General features: G+C 43.9%; 1 protein-coding gene across 2 annotated transcripts in view; it reads left to right on the forward strand.

Annotated features, from left to right (window-relative positions):
• The first annotated feature begins 538 nt into the window (after window positions 1–538).
• LOC126195079 (GMP reductase 1-like) overlaps window positions 539–24,420 on the forward strand; it is an 80,226-nt gene continuing 56,344 nt past the window's right edge. Inside the window, exons 1-3 of one of the 2 annotated variants that reach the window (XM_049933539.1) lie at window positions 539–677; window positions 781–900; window positions 2,267–2,524. In XM_049933539.1, the coding sequence (XP_049789496.1) occupies window positions 591–677; window positions 781–900; window positions 2,267–2,524 (465 nt within the window). In that variant the 5' untranslated portion in view covers window positions 539–590. Of the gene's footprint in view, window positions 678–780; window positions 901–952; window positions 1,175–2,266; window positions 2,525–24,420 lie in introns of those variants that run through there. The other variant, XM_049933540.1, reaches the window with a different exon arrangement.

Consider the following 24,420-nt stretch of genomic DNA (forward strand, 5'->3'; position numbering starts at 1 on the left):
CGCCTGAGTGTTGTGCATAAAATATTGATTTTCTTTTTAACCTTGTCGTATGTAATATAGTCTATGGTTGCAAGAATTGTGATATCTCTGCCATTTTTGGTGATCGTCGGTACTATTTTGTTTTCATCCTTGTTAGCAATTTCCAGAGTAGTGGAGACTCACGATATGGTGAGGTAAACAGTTTTTTATTAACCACATGCGGCGATGCAGAGACACAAGCAACGTTCTCCATCTTCTCAAACTTTTCGTCAATCAAAATTTCTCGCAAACACGATGTATGCTTGAGAAACACCTCAAGCAGCACCAAACACGGTCTAGTAATTGGCCAAAATAGTACAGTTTTACAGGTTGTTTTATCGTATACTGGGTCCTTAATTGAGGGAAATTGGTTGGTGAGAGTATCAATGTGCAAGTTTTCAGTGCCTGTGGGAATACAGCGTGAAAGATGCTCCTCCTCGACGCAAATCTTGCTGATGCCACTGTAGTAGGCTGTGAGTGGTGATATCTTTAGTTACTTAATGTTCTTTGTAGTGTTTCTGCTAGTGGAGCAGACGACATATAGAATTCAAATAGTGAAGTAAAAAGACATTATGCCGAATATAATTAACGACGTAAAGCTCGACTTCAAAGACGTATTGTTACGACCGAAAAGAAGCACTTTGCGAAGTCGTTCCGACGTGAGCTGCCTTGCATTGTAGACTATAGTAGAAAATTATGTACAACCTAGAAACCTGAATCCAAATTTAGAACATGCTCGTAACAGTTCCATTCTTCCCACAGGTTAATTTGTTTCGTGAAATAACATTCAGAAACTCCAAACAGTCATATAAAGGCATACCTCTTATTGCCTCGAATATGGATACGATCGGCACATTTGAAATGGCAAAGGCGATCTCGAAGGTAACTCTTGTATTGATGTGTGAGTGAATGGCAAATGAAGAATAACTTTCAGTTTTGTTCTAATCATTGATTCTGACTTTCTTTCCAAGCGCTTGATGAATATTGCAGTGTATTTATATGCATTGGTAGATGGAAGTGTCTGCAAATCATAGCAATCCTTGGTTACCAATCCTCGCCCGGATGTAGACGCGACAGTGCGGAAACAAAAGAAAGAAAAGAGGAAAAAAAATAACTGTGCTGGTAGATGATTTGGAAGGACAGTTTTTGTAATAAGGTATTCAAAAAACACTTTAAGACATGAACATTTCTCAGTAGGCCTACGGTTTGTGTGTTAGTAGTGACGCGGTGTTTTTTTGTAGTATGTTCGCACATTTTTGTTTGTAATGAAATTGTTGTTTCAAAGCTGATAGTTTGTCGGGAACGACGGCTATAAACTAAATATCACTAACAAATCATTAATTTTATACTGTATTATATTTAATAAATTATTTTCGAGGAGTAAGACGTCATCGGTCCTGTAATCGTTACCAGTTGAAAAGTGTATGTCGTACAGCCATTATCTTCCTCAAATATTGTCTAATGCGAATAGCAATGCTCTATGCTATTTCTGGAAAGCACTCGACAGAGCCTTTGCCGTGTTACTGTGTTGTACCTATTCAAAATGCTATTGTTCGTTTAATTTATCATAGTGGGTTTAATGTAGGTAATTCAGCGGCTTGAGATGGTAATTTTTAAGTGTGTTGGACCTTTCTGCTTTGATCATAGGAATACTAGTGTTTAATTGTGCATTCAGGAGGCCAGTTTACACATTACTTGAAAGTTGAGAGACAATAGGAAAATCTGAACAAATAAAGCTTTGGGCTTTCCATACCCATAACTTTTATTGGTGAGAGAGACACTTTAAACTAAGGCGAATGAAAATTTAAGATAGTCAGTTCACTGAACATTTGTAAGTTAAACCTGTGTGCCAGAAAAAGACTAATGTACAGTACCAATTACAGGCACTCTGCTACCAATTGTATTATTGGAGCACCCTAAACAGACTTCATATTTGTCATAAGTTCACCCCTACATGTTTAACAATGCTACAAATGGTCATAACAGAATAAATACCAACTGCCAGGTTGTTTTTTTGGCAACATCTGTTTCTGTGTTTACATTGGTATGAAGTCTCATCAGTTACAGAGTCTCATTGATTTTACTTCATTGATGTGTATTTGGAATTCTCACCATTAGAAGTTGTAATACTAAATCATTTTGCCCTTATTATCTTTGTTGAAATATTGAAAACACTATAAAAGCATACCTTCCTTGAAAGTACGGTTAATATTTTTTTGCTTACTGAAAGTGGTTTTTATGTCAACAGCATGGACTTTTTACGACAATACATAAGTACTACACTTTGGAACAATGGAAAGAATTTGCACAAAACAATACAGAATGTCTTCCATATATTGCTGCCAGTTCTGGAACTGGAGAAGATGATTTTGAACGCTTAAAACAAATTTTAACAGAAATACCTGCAGTGAAGTTCATATGTATTGATGTCGCCAATGGCTATTCTCAGCACTTTGTGGAATATGTGAGGAAAGTTAGAGCTGCATTTCCTGCACACACAATAATTGTAAGTTATACCAAGCAATAGCTAATTTTTCATTGAAATGATAAATTAGAGTAAATCTGAGAACAAAACAAAACTAAAAATGATTGATAATGAGAGATAAATAGATCTTTGCACAATGGGTGTAATTAGCTATAGTCACAGTTCATTGATTCGTTGTTATGTTAAAGTGGAATATCTTATGTTCCTTTCATTCACACTGACACTGAATGTGTGTTTAATTTCCTTTATTTACTAATCCACCTATAGCTTTATTTGATCATATAGTAGTTTCATTTGTGCAATTCTTCAGTTTTTCCTGGCATATACTATGTAAGAAAAATCACAGGATGAACAGTCGGAATGTTGCATGAGATGCACAATACCTGTATTTCAATAAGAGAATGAGTTGTTAGCAACGACATTCTGGGCTGATTCCACGAGGCTGAAGCAGTTAATGTATACCTGTGTGTGCCATAGTTGGGCCAGTGTCATTACGCCCAACATGCTTACTGCTTTTCTACCGATCTCATTGATTAGCCTTTGTTTTTTCGTAGTCTGGCCTCATAAATTTAAATGACCTTCTGTCTAATTGAAACAAGCATCCAATGGAAAATCATTGATGGAATATAACAATATTATGGAAGGGATATTTGCTGCTCACCATATGGCAAAGATGCTGAGTCACAGATAGGCACGACAGAAAGACTGTCAAAAAATAAGCTTCGGCATGATGGGAGAGGCAACGGGGTGGGGGTGAGGAAGAGCCTGGAGCGGGGAGAGGTAGGAACAGCAGGGTAAGGATGGGGGACGGTTAAGTGCTGCCGCAAGAGCATGCAGAGATGAGGTGGAAAGAGGATAGGGCAGCAAGATGCAATCGGGAGGTTGGGCAGAGGGCAGGGAAGAGGGGAGGAGTAGCAGAAAAGGAGAGAGGTAAAAAGACTGGGTGCGTTGGTGGAATAGAGGGCTGTGAAGTGCTGGAATGGGGGCAGGAAAGGGGCTAGATGAGTAAGGACAATGACTAACAAAGGTTGAGGCCAGGAGGGTTATGGGAACATAAGATATATTGCAGGAAGAGTTCCCACCTGTGCAATTCAGAAAAGTTGCTGTTGGTGGGAAGGATCCAGATGGCAGTCATTGAAATGAAGAATATTGTGGTGGTCAACGTGCTCAGCAACAGGATGGTCCAGTTGCTTTTTGGCCACGGTTTGTCGGTGGCCATTCAAGTGGGCAGACAACTTGGTTGTCATGCCCACGTCAAATGCAGCACAATGGTTGCAGCTTAGCTTGTAGATTACATGACTGATTTCACAGGTAGTCCTGACTTTGATGGGACAGGTGATGTTTGTGACCAGACTGGAGTAGGTGGTGGTGGGAGGATGTATGGGACAGTCTTGCATTTAGGTGTATTACAGAGATATGAGGCAAGGGTTGGGAGCTGTTGCTATGACCAATTATATCCTTGCCCACAATACTTCTCCTTTGAATGCATTACCTACAAACAAATCCAGGGTACAGCTATGGGAGCCCATGTGGCACCATGCTATGCCGGCTTGTTCATGGGCCATCTAGAGCAATCCTTCCTAAACACCCAGAATTCTAAGCCCCTCACCTGGTTCAGATTCATTGACAATATCTTTGTGACCTGGATCGATGGTGAGGACACCCTATGTACATTCCTCCAGAAGCTCACCACCACCTCCTTCATTTGCTTCACCTGGTCCTACTCAACCCAGCAAGCCACCTTCCTCAATGTTGACCTCCAGTTCAAAGATGGCTACATCAGTACTTCTGTCCATATCAAACCTATCAACCACTAGCAATACCTCCACTTCAACAGCTGCCACCCATTCCATAACATGAACTCCCTTCCATAGAGCCTAACCACGCATGGCCGTCACATCTGCAATGATGAGCAGTCACCCTCAAAATACACTGAGGATCTCACTGAGGCCTTTACACTGTAAATTCCCCCCCCCCCCATTGTACGGAAAGAGATCTCCATGCCTTCCTTATCTTTCCAGTCACCCATCATCACCTCCTCCCAGAGTTCACCTCCCCCCCCCCCCCCCTGTCCAGCCACAGAGGAACATTCTTCTCGTGACTCAGCATCACTCAGGACTGGAGCAACTTAATTACATTCTCTACCAGGGTTTCGACTACCTCTCGTCGTGCCCTTAAATGAGAAATGTTCTACCCACTATCTCCCCCCCCCCCCTCCCACAGTTGTGTTCTGCTGCCCACTGAACCTACTCGATGCCCTTGTCCATCCCTACACAACCCCTGCTCCCAACCCCTAGCCTCATGGTTTATGACCCTGTAATAGATCTAGATGCAAGACCAATCTCACTCCCTCCACCACCATCTACTCCAGTACGGTCAAAAACGTCACCTATCCCGTTGAAGGCAGAGCTACCAGTGAAACTAGTCATGTGATCTACAGGCTAAGCTGCACCACTGTGCTGTGTGCTATATGGGCATGACAACCAATGAGCTGCCTGCATGAATGGCCACTGACAAACTGTGGCCAAACCAAGCGGACCAACCTGTTGCAGAGCATGCTGCTCAGCACAGCATTCTTCTTTTCAATAACTGCTTCACAGCCTGCGCCATCAGGATTCTTCCCACAAACACCAGCTTTTCTGAATTTTGCAGATGGGAACTCTTCCCTACAATATATCCTATGTTCCCGTAACTCTCCTGGCCTCAACCTTCTTTAGTCATTGTCCGTACCCATCTAGCCTCTTCCCTGTTCCCATTCCAGCACTATATGGGTCTCTATTCCACCAATGCACACAGTCTTCCTACTTCCCTTTCTCCACTACCCTACCACTCTTCCCCCACCCTCCGCGTAACCTCCCGACTGCACCTAGCTGCCCTATCTTCTCTCCACCTTTTCCTTACATCTTCCCCCAGCAGTACTTTACCGTCCCCAACTCTTATCCTGCTATTCCTCCCTCTCCCTGCCCTAGGCTCTTCCTTCTTTACCCGGTTGCCTCTCCCCTCATGCTCTGCTGTTAATAGTCTGTCTTCAGCTGCCAAAGACTGTGTGTGTGTGTGTGTGTGTGTGTGTGTGTGTGTGTGTGTGTACAGCAACAGAAGAAATGGTAAATAATTTTGTTAAAAGTATTTTTGAGCAGTTTTCCCAGAATGGTCTTAGTTTAGTTTTAGTTGTGTCATGTTCCGTAGGTCATTTTCCCAATTATGTTATCGATATGATGTGGAACAAGTCAGATTACAAGATATATATACACACATAAATAGTTCTCATATTAATATTACTGAAATGTTTAGTTCTACACATGCAACTACATTTAGAGGTACAATTTTTATTTTATTTATTTATTTTTTACCAGCTCTGAAACAGAAACTTGTCCATGGGATAGGAGTAGTTATCCAAAAGAAATGATTTTAAGCTAGATTTAAAACTTGATCTGCTACCTGCCAGACACTTCATGTTGTTGGGCAAATGATCAATACTGACCTTACGACTTATCTTAGAAGAAAGATTAAGGAAAGGCAAACCTACGTTTCTAGCATTTGTAGACTTAGAGAAACCTTTTGACAATGTTGACTGGAATACTCTCTTTCAAATTCTGAAGGTGGCAGGGGTAAAACACAGGGAGTGAAAGGCTATTTACAATTTGTACAGAAACCAGATGGCAGTTATAAGAGTCGAGGAGCATGAAAGGGAAGCAGTGGTTGGGAAGGGAGTAAGACAGGGTTGTAGCCTCTCCCTGATGTTGTTCAATCTGTATATTGAGCAAGCAGTAAAGGAAACAAAAGAAAAGTTTGGAGTAGGTATTAAAATCCATGGAGAAGAAATAAAAACATTGAGGTTCACCGATGACATTGTAATTCTGTCAGAGACAGCAAAGGACTTGGAAGAGCAGTTGAATGGAATGGACAGTGTCTTGAGAGGAGGATATAAGATGAACATCAACAAAAGCGAAACGGGATAATGGAATGTAGTCGAATTAAGTCGGGTGATGCTGAGGGAATTAGATTAGGAAATGAGACACTTAAAGTAGTAAAGGAGTTTTGCTATTTGGGGAGCAAAATAATTGATGATGGTCGAAGTAGAGAGGATATAAAATGTAGACCGGCAATGGCAAGGAAAGCGTTTCTGAAGAAGAGAAATTTGTTAACATCGATGATAGATTTAAGTGTCAGGAAGTCGTTTCTAAACGTATTTGTATGGAGTGTAGCCATGTATGGAAGTGAAACATGGACGATAAATAGTTTGGACAAGAAGAGAATAGAAGCTTTTGAAATGTGGTGCTACAGAAGAATGCTGAAGATTAGATGGGTAGATCACATAACTAATGAGGAAGTATTGAATAGGATTGGGGAGAAGAGAAGTTTGTGGCACAACTTGACCAGAAGACGGGATCGATTGGTAGGACATGTTCTGAGGCATCAAGGGATCACCAATTTAGTATAGGAGGGCAGTGTGGAGGGTAAAAATTGTAGAGGGAGACCAAGAGATGAATACACTAAGCAGATTCAGAAGGATGCAGGTTGCAGTAGGTACTGGGAAATGAAGAAACTTGCACAGGATAGAGTAGCATGGAGAGCTGCATCAAACCAGTCTCAGGACTGAAGACCACAACAACAACATAGGTGGTGTTTGACTGGCCATAAAGTCTCGAGGAGGAGGCTACCCGTACGGACGGAAGTGTCCCCGATGATAGCGGGTCGAGATGACAGGAGACATGGGGGTCGAATCTGCTGGGGCCCCGTGCACCAATCTGCCCGTTGCGGCAAGTCCGGTTGGTATAACAGGAGAAATGGGTGATGTGTCAGTGTCCGTAAGAGGAGGAGGCGAGTAGAGTTGCTCCGACAGATGATGGTCATCTGGTTCCTGCATGGGCATGTCTCCTGTTGGCATCAGTTCTTGTGCTGGCACCGATATGATGGTGAGAGGACTGCGTTGTAAGTAATGAGAGATTCCAGGATCCCGAGTGTCAGGTAGAGCTGAAGGTGGTGTAGCGGCATCCGGAACAGGCGTTGCCGGCACACGAGGCTGAAGCTGGTCCGAATGACGCACTGCAACACCCGTGTCTGTCTGGATTTCATACAGGCATTGGCCATGGTGTTGTAAGATACGGCCAGGACTCCATTTTGGCCGCCTGCCATATCCCTGTACCCATACAAGGTTGCCGGCGGTGAACCGGCCAAGCGAAGGCACCCGCGGCCGTGAGGTGGAAGGCCGCAGAAGATGAAGTAGTGTGCGGGGCTGTCGGCCATGTAAGAGCTCAGCCGGGCTGTGGTCGCCCATAGGGGTGAAACGGTAAGAAGATGGAAATTGGAGAAGCGCATCAGCAGCAGCAGAAGAAGTCAGGAGTTTCCTCATCTGAGCCTTAAATGTGCGGACCAGTCATTCAGCCTCACCGTTTGACTGTGGATGGAATGGAGGGGCTGTGACATGCATGATGCCGTGACGGGCACAAAAATCCGCAAAATCGGAAGAGGCAAATTGCGGACCATTATCAGTAACAAGAGTAAAGGGAAGGCCTTCCAAAGAGAAAATGCAAGCTAGAGCATTTGTGGTTGCCGCAGTGGTAGGCGACGTGCAACGGACAATGAAAGTAAAGTTAGAGTAGGCGTCAATAACGAGAAGCCAATAAGTACTTGAAAAAGGTCCCACAAAGTCAGTATGAATACGCTCCCAGGGCTTCTCAGGCGAAGGCCACGGTGACAAAGATGAATTCGGGGCGGTGGCCTGTGACGCACAAGGGCCGCAGGCAGTGACCATGTGTGCGATTTCAGTTGATGCCGGGCCAGTACACATGACGGAGCACCAGAGATTTTGTGCGAGAGGCACCCCAGTGCCCTTGGTGAAGGAGGCGCAAGACTGAAGCACGCAAAGACGCAGGTACCACAAGACGCGGCAAAGCATTTTCGGTGGAAAGGAGGCTAACACCATCCCTAGCTGTGAGGCTGTAATGCAAAGCATAGTAGTTCCACAGCGGATCAGAAGTCTTAGAGGACAGACGATCTGGTCAACCCTTCTGAATACAGTGTAAAACCCGGGACAGGGTAGGGTCAGAACCCGTACCAGCCGCCAGCCGGTCCCCGGTGATGGGGAACCCGTCCACAACCTGCTGCTCGGCAACATCCAGGTGGAATCGCAAAAGTTTGTCCCTATCGAATGCCAGATCAGGACCCATGGGAAGGCGAGACAGTGCATCAGCATTCGCATGTTGACCCGTCAGCCGGAAATGAATCTCTTAATTGAAACAAGACAAGTAAAGAGCCCAACGCTGGAGGCGGTGTGCAGCCTTGTCGGGAAGTGACGTTGATGGATGAAACAAGAAAACAAGTGGTTTGTGATCAGTAACAAGATGAAATTTGGATCCATAGAGAAAAACACCAAACTTATGAAGAGCATAAATAATGGCCAAAGCTTCTTTTTCAATTTGAGAATACTTTTGTTGGGCATCCGTGAGCGTTTTGGAGGCATAAGCAATGGATTGTTCAGAACCGTCAGAAAAACGGTGCGCAAGGACTGCACCGACCCTGTATTGGGAGGCGTCCATGGCAAGAACAAGATGTTGGCCAGGTCGATAAGTAGCCAGGCACGGGGCCTGTTTCAGCATAGTCTTCAATTTCTGGAAAGCCGCATTGCATGACGCGGACCAGTGAGAAGGCACGTTTTTATGCAACAGGCGATGCAACGGCTGAGCAACCGAAGCAGCAGATGGCAAAAACTTGTGATAGTGTGCTATTTTCCCCAAGAAGGCCTGCAGTTCCTTAACAGATGAAGGGCGAGGAATGGCATCGATCACAGCGACAGTTTGCTGAAGCAGACGAAAACCATCCCGAGAGAGTTGAAACCCCCAAGTACGTGATAGATGCCTGAAAAAATTTTGATTTCTGAAGATTACACTTAAGACCAGCAGTCTGTAAGACATGAAAAAGTGTGCAGAGATTTTGGAGATGTTCGTCAGTGGTGGAGCCAGTGACAACAATGTCGTCCTGGTAATTTATACACCCAGGGATAGTGAGCAATAATTGTTCCAAGAATCGCTGGAAGAGAGCAGAGGTGCTGGCAACCCCGAATGGCAATCGTTGGTATTGATAGAGGCCGAAAGGCGTGTTAAGGACCAGAAACTGCCGGTAAGCAGCGTCGAGAGGAAGTTGATGATAAGCTTCTGACAGGTCAAGTTTAGAAAAATACTGGCCTCCAGCAAGTTTAGTGAACAGTTCTTCAGGTCGAGGCATAGGGTAAGTGTCGATAAGGCATTGAGCATTTACAGTGGCTTTGAAATCGCCACAGAGACAAATATCACCATGTGGCTTAGCAACGACAATGACAGGAGAGGACCACTCACTGGAAGTGACAGGAAGCAAGACCCCTGAAGCAGTGAGACGATAGAGTTCCCATTTGACCTGATCACGAAGGGCCACAGGAATGGGCCGAGCCCGAAAAAACTTAGGCCAGGCAGTGGGTTTGAGCGTGATATGAGCTTCATAGCCCAGGAGAAAAAAGGGACGAAAATGTCGTCGACAAGGAATCCAAGTGAGCATAAGGAATAGCATCAGAGACGATATTGACAGAGTCATCTATGGAGAACCCAAAAACGCAAAAGGTATCGAACCAAAAAGATTCTTCGCATTACTATGGTCGACCACAAATATGGGAACAGTGCAAACGACAGATTTGTAAGATACCTCAGCATCAAATTGTCCCAAGAGAGAAATCTTCTGTTTATTGTAAGTCTGTAATTGCCTAGTGACAGGTGACAGGATTGGAGAACCCAACTGAAGATACGTCTGAGAGTTGATGATAGTGGCAGCAGAACTAGTATCCACCTGCACGCAAACATCTCGACCAAGTATTTGGACAGTGAGGAATAACTTCCCTGAAAGGGAAGAAATACAGTTGACAGACAACACAGAATCAGAATCAGCATCGTGTTCATGAACATCTTGTATGTGGTCGGATTTGCAAACGGATGACACATGACCTTTTTTTTTTCCATTTGTGACACACGGCCCAACGTTGTGGACAATCTTCTCGTGAATGTTTCGTAAAACACCGCGGACATGAAGGAAGTTGCTGTGGGTTTTGCTGCAGTTTCCTAGAGGTTTGTTTACGGTTAGGCCGTGGCTGTGCTTGGGAGCGTACTGCGGCCACGTCGGCTGGTGGGGACATGCCACACGCTTCGTCAACATTGCACAGAGGTTGTATTTCCCCGACGTCGCCCCATGCCTCTGTTTGCACTCCAGTGGCACGAGAAATTTCAAAAGACTGAGCGATGGATAGGACTTCATCTAGAGTCGGATTTGCCAACTGAAGGGCACATTGCCTAACTTCTTTGTCGGACGCTGATCAGATAATATCATCCCGTACCATGGAATTGGCATAGGATTCTTTGTGAACTTCAGTAACAAATTGACACTTTCTACTGAGGCCGTGAAGTTCAGCAGCCCAAGCGCGATAGGATTGATTCGGTTGTTTTTGACAACGATAAAAGGCAACATGAGAGGCTACCGCATGCGTATGCTTTTGAAAATAGACGGACAGAAGTGAGCACATTTCAGCAAAGGACAAAGATGCAGGATCTTTCAAAGGAGCCAAGTGCGGCAACAACTGATACATTTGAGGTGAAATCCATGAAAGGAACAGAGACTTACATGTTTGGTCGTCCGCGACATGAAATACCAAGAAGTGCTGCCAAAGACATTTTTCGTAATCAGACCAGTCTTCCGCCGTCTTGACGTAAGGAGGAAAAGGAGGTAGAGACAATGACGAAAGACGCCCCGCATTTGATGCCGCAACGAAATCACAAATTGCATTTGTGAGAAGCGTTTGCTGTTCTACGAGACCTTGCAATAGTTGCTCTAAAGTAGCCATGAAAACACGTGGGTCAATGATGAAAATGAAAAATTCACTGCCTCGTCACCAATTGTTTTAACTTCAAGTTGAACAAATATATTTCAAGGACGACGCAATACATGAAATTCACAGATCAAGTAAACAGAGTAAGACGTGTGTCACTGTAACAGTCAAATCATAACTGAGTCCGAGTCTAGCGGCTGGCTGGCTGGCTGGCTGGCTGGCTGGCTGCCTGCCTGCCCTGCCCTGCCTGCCTGCCCTGCCTGCCTGCCTGCCTGCCTGCCTGCCTGCCAACCTACTGGATATAGTGAGGTTTTTCAAAATTAAGGGAGAGTACATTTTCTGAGAACCGCTTCATAATTATTTGAAAGACATCCTCAACAATATCTTCAGCTACTTTTTCTGGAATGGGATTTATTATAACACTCATGTCATATGCAAAAAATACTAGTTCCGTTTGCTGAATGTTAAGTGAGAGGTCATTCACATGAATAAGGGATAGCAGAGGACCCAAAATTGAACCCTGTGGGACTCCCTTTGTGATAACTCCCCATTCACAAGAATTTACCACACTCCCAACATTATTTGTGCTATTCAGCACAACTTTTTGCTTTGTGTTCATTAAGTATGATTCAAACCAGCTGTGTGTAAGCCTTCATATTCATAAAACCTGAGTTTTTCTAAGAGTGTGACATGATCCACACAGTCAAATGCCTTGGAGAGATCACAAAAAATACTAAATGGCGATAATTTGTTATTTAGAGCTTGTACTATTTGATGGGTAAATGTGTAGATAGCATTCTCAGCCGAGTAACCCTTCCGAAATCTGAACTTTGACATGCTGAGTAAATTATTTCCACTTAAATGTGAGCCTACTCTTGAATACATAACTTTTTTGAATATTTTAGAAAATGAAGTCAGCAGTGAGATTGGTATATAATTATTTAAGTCACTCTTGTCCCCTTTCTTATGAAGAGGTTAGACAACTGTGTATTTCAATCTGTCTAGAAAAATTGCCTGTTCCACCAAAGCATTACATGTATCGCTAAGGACTCCACTTATTAAATTAGAACAACACTTCAAAATTCTGTTAGAGACTCCATCAACACCACATGACCTCTTGTTTTTCAGTATATTTATAATTCCCTTAATTTCAGTGGGAGATGTTGGTGCTATTTCTAAAGGCCTAAAATCCTGGGAATGACATTTTTAACATATTTTTTTGCTTCCTCAACTGAACCCTTTAACCCTATTTTTGCTGCTTCATTCAGAAAATGATTGTTAAAAATACTTGCAACTTGTGAATTATCACTCACAACATCATAATTTAGCTGTATTACTATGGTATGCTGTGCACTGTCAGGCTGCCCCATCTCCCATTTGACAATATTCCATATAGTTTTAATCTTATTATCCGCATTATTAATTTCTATCAGAACACATAAGCTTCTCGACTTCTTAATGACTTTCCTTAAAATATTACAGTATATTTTGTAGTAAGCAAGTAACCTCGGATCCTGACTTATTCTGGCCTGTCCATATATTTCCCTCTTTCTCTTACACGATATCTTAATTCCCTTAATAATCCATGGCTGGCTTGACTTTGTAATGGCTTTTTTGGATAATGTATCAGGAAAGCAACTCTCAAATATAGAGACAAATTTACAGTGGAATAAATTGAATTTGGCATCCGCATCATTTTCTGTGTGTATTTCATCCCATTCTGCCTCTTCTAGGCTGCACTTAACTCTGTATCGTGTTCGCATTAATATGCCTCCCTGCCTTGTATGAATCTGCCTGAATCCTGTAAGGTGCTATATGCGTTATTTCCATTAACTGTGCATCATGATCAGATAGCCCGTTAACAACTAAGTACACATTAATTGTTTCTGCTTGAGCACTGTCTATGAAAATATTATTGATAAGTGACCTATCCTGCTGCAAACGAGTTGGAAAATTTACAACAGATACTAGATTGAAACAACCAAACAAAGATTCTATCTCATTTTTCCTGTCTGTATCTTTTAAGAAATCTACATTAAAATCGCCACAAACCACTAACTGCTTCTTTTTGTCTGACAGGTAGCTCAATAATGCCTTTAGATTTTTCATGAATAGCTGAAAGTTACCTTGAGGGGATCTGTAGATTCTTACAATTACTGTAGAAGTATATTGCAGTAGCATCTCAAAAGCACATGCTTCAAGGATCTGATCTTCACAAAAACTATTTGTTTCAATATTTTTGAGTTTGTGTCCAGTTTTTATATAACTAGCAACTCCTCTTTTTTCCATGTTGACTCTAATCAATAAGATGCTAATCTGTAATCCCTTAAATTTAACTTCTCCATCCCTGCAGTTACATGGTGTTCAGAGAGACAGAAAACATCTATACCTTCAGAATTTACCCCATTTTCTAGCCATACAAGAAACTCATCTATCTTATTTTTCAGTCCTCTAATTTTCTGATGAAACACGCAAATTTTATTTCTTTGGATACTGCTACAGACATTATGGCACTCTTCTGTTTTAATCTCTTTCAGTACTATCTGTCTGTAACCTGACTCTAACCTAAAAAATGTGTCCCTCTGACTCCAGTAATCACAGGTATTTTGTCTTGTGTGCATGTGGGCCCCCTTACATTTCCTGCAAGATCAACTAATTTATCCTTCCCCTTCTTATTCAGGCACAGGCCATGACTAGTGTAACCCCACCTCCCAATTGCCTCAACAGGCACAGCACAGATATGGGATTTAGTTTCTGCCATCAGTAACCCCCTCCCCAGCTCTGTTACCATGGCTGATGGCTGTATTAACCCAGGGCTGGTCATGGCGCTGCAAAACATCCACAAACCCCACACAAGTGTGAGCTGTTGCTGCATCTATTACATCCAGGTCACACCTAATACTGTAGTCCGAATTGCCAGCCAGGCTGTTTCCTGCTCCTCCTACTATAAGAACATGGTCCTCACCATCAAAGTCTTCACAAAAAGACTCAGCATATTCAGTTCTGCACATCTAGAAGTACCACACCAATGGTAAGTGTAACACATGGTAAGGAAATAACTAGGGTGACATCAACATTTTTAGGTTGTCATATTGATGAGAATTTAAAATGGAAAAACACAATTGGCAACTTAGTGGAGCTAAATTTGTACTTCAGATCATTGCAAATCTTGTGGAGAAAAAACATCTGTAAGTTGACATTTTGTGTGTTTTCATTCATTAGTGTCTTTTGGGACAATATTGTGGGGAAGGGGGGGGGGGGGGACTCAGAGGTGTTCAGAATGTAAACAAATGTACAAATTAATTTGCAGTGTGAATGTAAAATGACTCATTCCACATCTTTACCATTTATTGTGCAAAGTGATCCATGGAACATGAAAATAATTAAAATTAACTAGGAAAGGAATTATTCATTGCTTAAAAAACATGCTGTTAGAATGGTCCTCATCCACAATCATCTTGTGGTTAACTGTTTGAATTCAGCATTTTGACTGCTGCCTCATAGAATATTTATTCATTCGTGAAGTGTGTTGTAAATAATCTGCTGCAGTTCAAAAGGAACTATGATGTACATAATTACCATATCAGAACAAAAAATGACACTAATTACTCCACATTAATGTTGTCTTTAGTATAGAAAGTCGTGGACACTGCTGCCACCAAAAGTTTTGATCACTTACCAAATAATATAAAAATGTCGGACAGACAGCAAAGTTAAATTTGAAAACAAACTGAAAAAGTTTCTCTTTGACAACTCCTATTGTGCAGAAGAATTTCTAATTTTTAATGCATTTTGTAATGTGTAAAACCTGCTAGCTAGCTAGGAAGGAAGGAAGGGGGTGGGGGGTGTAATTGTACAAATAATCCATAGAACATGAAAGTAACTACCAAACCCACTATTTCCTGAGCAGGGTCCCGGACTTTACTGATATCTTTAAACTGAATCATGGTTAATAATATCCGTTTAGTTTCAGTTTTCATATATTTTGTTATGGGAGAATTTGATGAGTTGGTTTGTGTCAGTGCCTTTGTTTAGTTGAAATTATTGAAGTGTTGTGTTTTCAAGCAATGTTCTGCAACAGCTGATTTTCTCAATTATCCTAAGCAAATGTTGTGTTCATGTTCAATGCAATGTTCTTCTGTGGTTCTGACAGTTGGACCTAAGTACATTTAAACCACATTAGCAAGGGATCTGGTTCATTATTGACTTAAAGAAGTCTAAATTGCCTTCCAACTGCCCAGATTGATAAATCCTCGTGGGCAGGTGGAATACGCATCACATAATATGACCAGTTTTCTTGGGAAGGGGGAGGGGGGGGGGAGCACCAGCTGATGAAAGGAAGGCAGTCACTTATGTTTTCTTTGCTGCCTCTTGTGTGGTCCATGTGGTCTGTATGATGGAACCTTTGCTGCGGGATACCACTTTCAGATGCAGTTCCCCCCAGGGGCCCCATGGTTCTTTCAAGAGTTCGTGTGTGGCGCACGCAGGGCCCCAAGCTATTGCAGCCCATTCTTGCTTTCCTGGCTTCATTTCCTTCACCCTGCCCCTTCTTATCCTCACTTCTTTCCTGCTGTCCCCTCCTTCCCCTCTGTGTTGTGAATTATGTTGACCTCACTATCTACTGGTTCCCTGTATTGCTTGCAATTTTGTTCCTCACCTGTTATCTTTAATCTTTCGTGGCATTTAGGTCCCTGCTTGAGGTTTGACCTTCATTTCTAAATTTTATGTTTTTAATGTAAGCCATTTGGAGAACAACTCTCTCCCTAGTGTCTATGTTAAGGATTTCTCTTCCCCTCTACTTCCCCACTGTAGCCTCCCACATTCCCCTGTTCCTTCCCCACTGTAGCCCCCCTCCTTCCCTTCTTTATTACCCACTATACACCCCCCACCCTCCTTCCCCTCTTTCTTCCCCATCATAGACCCTCTCCACCCTGCTAGGTCCCCCCTGCAGGTCCAGGGGTTCGAATAGGTCCGAAGTATTCCTGCCTGTCGTAAGAGGCGACTAAAAGGAGTCCCTCCCCCTCAAGGGGGTAGTTTGCGCCTGCGTCAGGAGATGGACGGTTCCACGACTTAAATTTGTGGTCATTTTGGTTTTTTGCTTATTCTGGTTTCTTCCTTCCTTAGTTTGGTTCCTTTCTTTGTTCTTCTCCCTCTCTCACTGTCTTCTTTACTTTTTACCTTGACTTCCTCTCCTTGACTTCCTCTCCTTGACTTCCTCTCCTTGACTTCCCCTCCTTGACTTCCTCTCCTTGACTTCCCCTCCTTGACTTCCCCTCCTTGACTTCCCCTCCTTGACTTCCCCTCCTTGACTTCCCCTCCTTGACTTCCCCTCCTTGACTTCCCCTCCTTGACTTCCCCTCCTTGACTTCCCCTCCTTGACTTCCCCTCCTTGACTTCCCCTCCTTGACTTCCCCTCCTTGACTTCCCCTCCTTGACTTCCCCTCCTTGACTTCCCCTCCTTGACTTCCCCTCCTTGACTTCCCCTCCTTGACTTCCCCTCCTTGACTTCCCCTCCTTGACTTCCCCTCCTTGACTTCCCCTCCTTGACTTCCCCTCCTTGACTTCCCCTCCTTGACTTCCCCTCCTTGACTTCCCCTCCTTGACTTCCCCTCCTTGACTTCCCCTCCTTGACTTCCCCTCCTTGACTTCCCCTCCTTGACTTCCCCTCCTTGACTTCCCCTCCTTGACTTCCCCTCCTTGACTTCCCCTCCTTGACTTCCCCTCCTTGACTTCCCCTCCTTGACTTCCCCTCCTTGACTTCCCCTCCTTGACTTCCCCTCCTTGACTTCCCCTCCTTGACTTCCCCTCCTTGACTTCCCCTCCTTGACTTCCCCTCCTTGACTTCCCCTCCTTGACTTCCCCTCCTTGACTTCCCCTCCTTGACTTCTTGTCCACCCTATGGTCTCTGCCTCGGCGTTTGAGACAGTCTGTCCTTTCTCTCCCTTGTTTTTCCTCTTCTTCTTTCCTCCCTGTGCGTGCCTGAAGGCCGACCCACACGTTCGCATGCGTAGCCGGTGATGGGGCAACGTGTAATTCCCCGCCCTGGGTAGACAAGTAAGGCACGCACGTACCCCCTGGTAAAGGCAAGGCCCAGGGAGGGGTGATTGCCTGAGCTGACACCTTCCGACCATGCCAATTGCTCCCTCTATCTGTTTCTCGGGAGGTGTGACCCGAGGTGTAAACATTCACCTAAGGCGGGAGCGCCCTCTGAGAGGGTCCCCACAAGGAAGGAGCGCGCCATCGGAGACGCTGGCGATCATGGGGGATTCCTCCGCAATGGATTTCTCTTCTTCTTCTCTCTCGACTTCTGCCCAAAAACGGAAACTTGACCAGCCACCAGTGACTAAAGTACAACCGCCTGCCCCAAAGTTCCTCGTAGTTTCTAGATTTGAGGATGGAATGGATTTTTCATCTGTCAACCTTTTCATTATTCAGAAGAGCGTAGATGTCATAGCCAGATCTGTCAAGTCTTGTACCAGGATGCATAATGGTACCTTATTGTTAGAAACTGAGAGCGCCTTTCAGGCACAAAAATTGCTTTGGGCCTCACTCCTGTACACGCTCCCTGTCCGGGTGGAGGCTCACTGCACTTTGAATTCGTCGCATGGTGTGGTATATACTAGATCTCTCGACAGATTGACTGTTGAGGAGATTCAGTCTTTCCTCGCTGAGCAGGGCGTGACGGCTGTCCATAGGGTCATGAAAAAGGTCAACAATGACCTTTTACCGACCCGGACACTTTTCTTGACCTTTGATAGTGTTCAGCTGCCGTCGCGCATCAAAGCGGGCTATGATGTTATTTCTGTTCGCCCCCATGTCCTGACACCTACACGCTGCTACCAGTGTCAGCATTTTAATCACACCCGCCAGTCTTGTTCTAATGCGGCTAAAAGCGTCACTTGTGGCAGGGACGCCCATTAGGGTGACTGTCCACCTCCATTTCCTCGTTGCGTGAACTGTCAGGGTGACCATGCAGCATCCTCCCGCGACTGTCCCATCTATAAGGATGAACGCTGTATACAGGAAATTCGGGTCAAAGAGAAAGTGTCCACCTCGGCTGCTCGCAAGCTATTTGCTAGTAGGAAGCCCACGCTGCTCCCAGCGGGGAAATACAGTACTGTTCTCACCTCTCCTCGAACTACCAGGGAGGTGTCGACGCAGACATGCGATCTGACCTTTAGCACTATGGTTGTCCGTTCGGCCAGTGCTAAGATCGCCTGGTCAACGTCTCCTCTTCCTCCCGTCACTCATAAGACACAAGCACCTTCATCAGCTTCTGCCAAGACTAACAAGGGGAAGGCCTCAGACACGGCCAACCGATTCAGCTCAAATTTGGCAGGTCGCTTGTGTACAATCTAAAACGAAGGAATCTAAGATATTTTGGGTCAACACCCCCGCGTTTTCAAGAAAATCACCCCTAAAGGTTATGACGAGCAATCAACTCAAAATTGGCGGGATCGATAGATAATTGTAAATAGAGCATTTTTCATCATCAGGTACGGGGTCTGAAAACACATACTTTTCCAGAAATCGAGGAAAGAAACTTTTACAACTCCCGCTTCTGTACCCACATGGTAAACGCTCGTCACTGACAGCGCAACGGCCAAGGTAAGCCGGCACGGTAGCTCAGTGTATTCGGTCAGAAAGCTTGATTGGACTCTGTAATAAAAAAACTCAGTGAAAGGATAATCAACGAACTTGCACGGATGTCATGTGACGTCCACAACGATCAACGACGAGAAAAAAAAAGGAAAAAAAAAAAAAAACTAACTGGCTGGGAATAGGAGAACCCGGGTTAGAATCTCGAAGAAACCTAGTGGCTGTTCTTCTTTTCGTTTGTATTTTTTCATACAGATAGGGATAGGAGGGTTAATAATGTAAGTAAATCAATAAGGAATGATAATAATAATAAGGTATGCAAATAAATTTCTCAAACCTCTTGGGATAGTAAACAACTAAAATGTTACTCCAGGTCACTTTACAATGGCTCTTCCAGTCACTGTTACGTGTCCTCACTTTTCTTCGAACAACTAGATCGATGGTACTTGTCATATAAACATTCGAAACAAATATACTCACGGCACCAAAAACATCTAATGAATGCAGTCTTTCGACAGCCACACTGTTCCTTCCAAAGAGTCAGCGGAAAACAAATTTGGTTTACATTTAAAAATATGTCTTTTTCAGGAATTAATTTTGATGCGTACCACGCATTCGATATCATTGTCTGAAAAATCGGTGCTGAAAGTTGGTTATGGATTATGCTGTGAATAGTTATTGCATTCGTGCGGTTGTGCAATTCCCGCTGGGTTTCCAGAGGCACACTGCAATTTTGAAGCCTGGGAATAAAGTTTTTACCCTGGCGATAGAAATAAACATCACACGGCTGGCGAACAGATGTGCAGTTCGGCGGTATTACTTTTACTGTGCATGTCGGCTGACCCTCACCATCTATAAACATTGTCATCTATTGTAGTATTAACTTGTCCACTCCATGAATCCAATGTTAGACAAAACTTGTTATCAGAAACGTATGGTTTGAAAACATTCTCAAGAAATATTCTGTAAATCGCATTCGTCAGTTTCCCGGATTTGGAACAGGTAATGTAAACATTTTTCAACGAGTCAGTTAAACGATTGACCTCTTCCATCACCCGAGGACCAAATGCAACATTCGTTTCCTGTAAACACAGGAAAACCTTAGGCAACACTTTTCCAGAGGCTGTGATGGCATATTGCGCCGTGTACAAATGCGTTAGTTTGTTTTTACTACCAACTGCGACAAGGGTTCGTTTTTCTCCCTTATGTGATAATATGCGTAGAATGTTCACCCGATACTCGCACCCTGTTTGATCGGTGTTAATCATGATTAAAACTGGTCATAAGTTAAGCCATTTGCATGCTGAAAAGAGCCGCCACTTTGTGTATATCTTCTATATTTTGTACCTCCTTATGAGAGATGTATTTAGTGGCGTGCCGTTGATGAATTTTATACTCCGATTTGAAATTTCTTGCCCAAGATAATGAGGCAGCAAACGTAAAATCCTTGTTGGCCGTATATTGAAGCGCTGCACCTGCAGCCCACTCCTGAAGTATTCTTGTTGTTACATTCTCGTTACGACAACAAGATTTGACAAATCGGTTGTATGTCCACTTATTTATCGCCTGATATTTGTCGTATCTTGTCCCTCCTTTAACGATATCACTTTCCTACAGTTTCAAGTCCTCCTTCCTTTTCAGGCTGTTGTTGCTCCACCCTTTTGCGGTGTTTGTAAGTTGCAATTTGGATGATTCCTGCCTAGTGCTATCGCCTTCACTTTTACTTCAAGGGGTATAGCGCTGTAGTTCAATCGTTTAGTAACCGGTTCGTAATACTCATCGGGAACAGATGAAGCACATATTCCCAGTGATGTGGAGATTTCCGAAGTGTTATGACCATTTTGTGATTCACTAGTTGGGATGTCTTCCACTGAATCACCTTCTGCTTCGTCTTCATGGTATAGTACTTCAGTATCAACAAAAGTCATTTCGTTCGTCAGCTCCAAAAATCACTCGACGATAGCCGCTCCTATCAATCTGGAATGCTGAACTGCCTGCTTCCGGTAGTGCATTGATAATGCATCTGTCTTACAACAGTTTTACAAACCAAAACACAGCGTCGGTACCTTCCTGCTTGCCATCGTCTGTGACAGGCTCCCGACTATATATTACAGCACTAGTCGAAGGGTGTACATCCTTCATTATTCAGATTATGCACTTGAAAGATATGACACAACAAACAATAACTAGTTACTATGGCATAAACAGGCGAGCTAATTACTACAAACTACGAGTACATACAGTACTCATCATATGTTACTTATGGAAGAACACTGTATTCATTCACAAAATGTATTTCATTCGGTGCATTAACAACAAAAAAAATCACTACATGTATCTGCGAGGTTTGTGGCAGCCTAATGACGGAAAACTACTCCTTCTATTGACTTCTATAAGGCTCGTGCTGGACACCTTCACTCTTCCAGGTTCACAACTATGATATGACGAAGAGGCAACCGTAAAGCTGAAATACTAAACACCTTTTTCCAAAGCTGTTTCACAGAGGAAGACCGCACTGCCGTTCCTTCTCTAAATCCTCGCACAAACGAAAAAATGGCTGACATCGAAATAAGTGTCCAAGGAATAGAAAAGCAACTGGAATCACTCAACAGAGGAAAGTCCACTGGACATGACGGGATACCAATTCGATTCTACACAGAGTACGTGAAAGAGCTTGTCCCTTCTAACAGCCGTGTACCGCAAGTCTATAGAGGAACAGAATGTTCCAAATGATTGGAAAAGAGCACAGGTAGTCCCAGTCTTCAAGAAGGGTCGTCGAGCAGATGCGCAAAACTATAGACCTATATCTCTGACATCGATCTGTTGTAGAATTTTAGAAAATGTTTTTTGGTTGCATATCATGTTGTTTCTGGAAACCCAGAATCTACTATGTAGGAATCCACATGGATTCCGGAAACAGCGATTGTGTGAGACCCAACTCGCTTTATTTGTTCATGAGACCCAGAAAATATTAGATACAGGCTCCCAGGTAGATGCCATTTTCCTTGACTTCCGGAAGGCGTTCGATACAGTTCCGCACTGTCGCCTGATAAACAAAGTAAGAGCCTATGGAATATCAGACCAGCTGTGTGGCTGGATTGAAGAGTTTTTAGCAAACAGAACACAGCATGTTGTTATCAATGGAGAGACGTCTACAGACGTTAAAGTAATCTCTGGCGTGCCACAGGGGAGTGTTATGGGACCATTGCTTTTCACAATATATATAAATGACCTAGTAGATAGTGTCGGAAGTTCCATGCGGCTTTTTGCGGATGATGCTGTAGTATACAGAGAAGTTGCAGCATTAGAAAATTGCAGCGAAATGCAGGAAGATCTGCAGCGGATAGGCACTTGGTGCAGGGAGTGGCAACTGACCCTTAACATAGACAAATGTAATGTATTGTGAATACATAGAAAGAACGATCCTTTATTGTATGATAGCGGAACAAACACTGGTAGCAGTTACTTCTGTAAAATATCTGGGAGTATACGTGCGGAACGATTTGAAGTGGAATGATCATATAAAATTAATTGTTGGTAAGGTGGGTACCAGGTTGAGATTCATTGGGAAAGTCCTTAGAAAATGTAGTCCATCAACAAAGGAGGTGGCTTACAAAACACTCGTTCGATCTATACTTGAGTATTGCTCATCAGTGTGGGGTCCGTACTAGATCGGGTTGACGGAGGAGATAGAGAAGATCCAAAGAAGAGCGGCGCATTTCGTCACAGGGTTATTTGGTAAGCGTGATAGCGTTACGGAGATGTTTAGCAAACTCAAGTGGCAGATTCTGCATCGCGGTGTAGCTTGCTCACCAGGTTTCGAGAGGGTGTGTTTCTGGATGAGGTATCGAATATATTGCTTCCCCCTATTTATACCTCCCAAGGAGATCACGAATGTAAAATTAGAGAGATTCAAGTGTGCGTGGAGGCTTTCAGACAGTCGTTCTTCCAGCGAACCATACGCGACAGGAACAGAAAAGGGGGGTAATGACAGTGGCACGTAAAGTGCCCTCTGCCACACACCATTGGGTGGCTTGCGGAGTATAGATGTAGATGTAGATTCAGCGGAGACGCTCAGTTTGCAGGTATCACCTGAAGATGACGGCAAGGAACGCTGTCGAAATATCATGGTTTGAAAATGACTGCACCTGGCTGGCGACCCGAGAACAGTACAAACAGTATAGTTATCCCCATCCTTAAGCTAAAAAAAAACCTAATGTCTCTCGACAGCTATCACCCAATTAGCCTGATGAATGTGCTTTGTAAACTGCTTGAGTGGGTGCTTAGCTTCCCATTATGTTGGGTATTCAAATCTTGTGGCCTTTTGTCCCTGTATCATTGTGGATTCCGGGAAGGATGATCTCCAACTGACCATTTACTAAGATTGGAAACAGCAACCCGACAGGCTTTTGCTAACTGCAGGCACTTTGTTGCGGTCTTCTTTGCCCTACATAAGGTGTATGACATAGCTTAGCGCCATCACATTTCAGTTATCCTCCACGAATGGGGCTTTTGCAGCCCCCTTGTGGTTTTTATTTGTGAGTTTTTATCCCACTGGCTCTTCAGAGTTCGAGTAGGCACTTCACTCAGCACGTCTCATATTCAGGAGAACAATATCCCACAGGGCTCTGTGCTAAGTGTCACACTCTTCCTCATAGCCAACAATGGGCTTGTAGCCTCTGTTGGGCTTGTGATTACCCCAGCATTGTATGTTGACAATTTTTGCATCTGGTGCAGCTCCCACTTGGTGCCGGCTCCAAGGTGCCATGCAATGGGCCTCTGCGTGGGCAGTCTCCCATGGCTTCCAGTTTTCTCCCTCCAAAATGCAGGTTATGCATTTTTGTTGTCAACCCACAGTACACCCCGATCCAGAACTTTATTTAGGTAACCAGCTCCTTGATGTTGTTGCACAGTCCCATTGCTTGGGGCTTATTTTTGATAAAAAGCTGACATAGCTGCCCCGTATTCATCACCTGAAGACTATATGCATGTGGAAGCTTAATGCTCTCTGCCTCCTGGCCTACTTGTCTCAGCATGCAGACTGTGCTACTCTTCTCCATCTTTACTGTGTTCTGATCTTGTCCATACTGGATTGTGGTTGTCAGGTTTATGGCTCAGTGGCTCCTTCCACTCTGAAAATACTTGATCCTGTTCGCCAATGTGGGGTGCGTCTGGCTATTAGTGCCTTTCGCACTAGTCCTATTGACAGTCTCCTCACAGAAGCGGGGATTCTCCCTCTACAAATATGACAGAGCCAACTCCTGGTTTCTTACACTATTGCCATTCGCCAATTCCCTGATCGTCCCAAGTACCTTGTCCTGTTTGCAAACGAGGGATGTCTCCCTCCCGATAACTGCCCACAGGTGGGACTGCTGGTTGGGATGTGTCTTAGTTCGCCCTGTCGGGATCTCCATCTCCACTCACTGGAATACACCACATATATTTCCTCCTCCCCCCCCTCCCCCTCCCCACC

The sequence above is a fragment of the Schistocerca nitens genome, chromosome 7 (genome assembly GCF_023898315.1).
Source record: "Schistocerca nitens isolate TAMUIC-IGC-003100 chromosome 7, iqSchNite1.1, whole genome shotgun sequence".
Lineage (NCBI taxonomy): Eukaryota > Metazoa > Arthropoda > Insecta > Orthoptera > Acrididae > Schistocerca > Schistocerca nitens.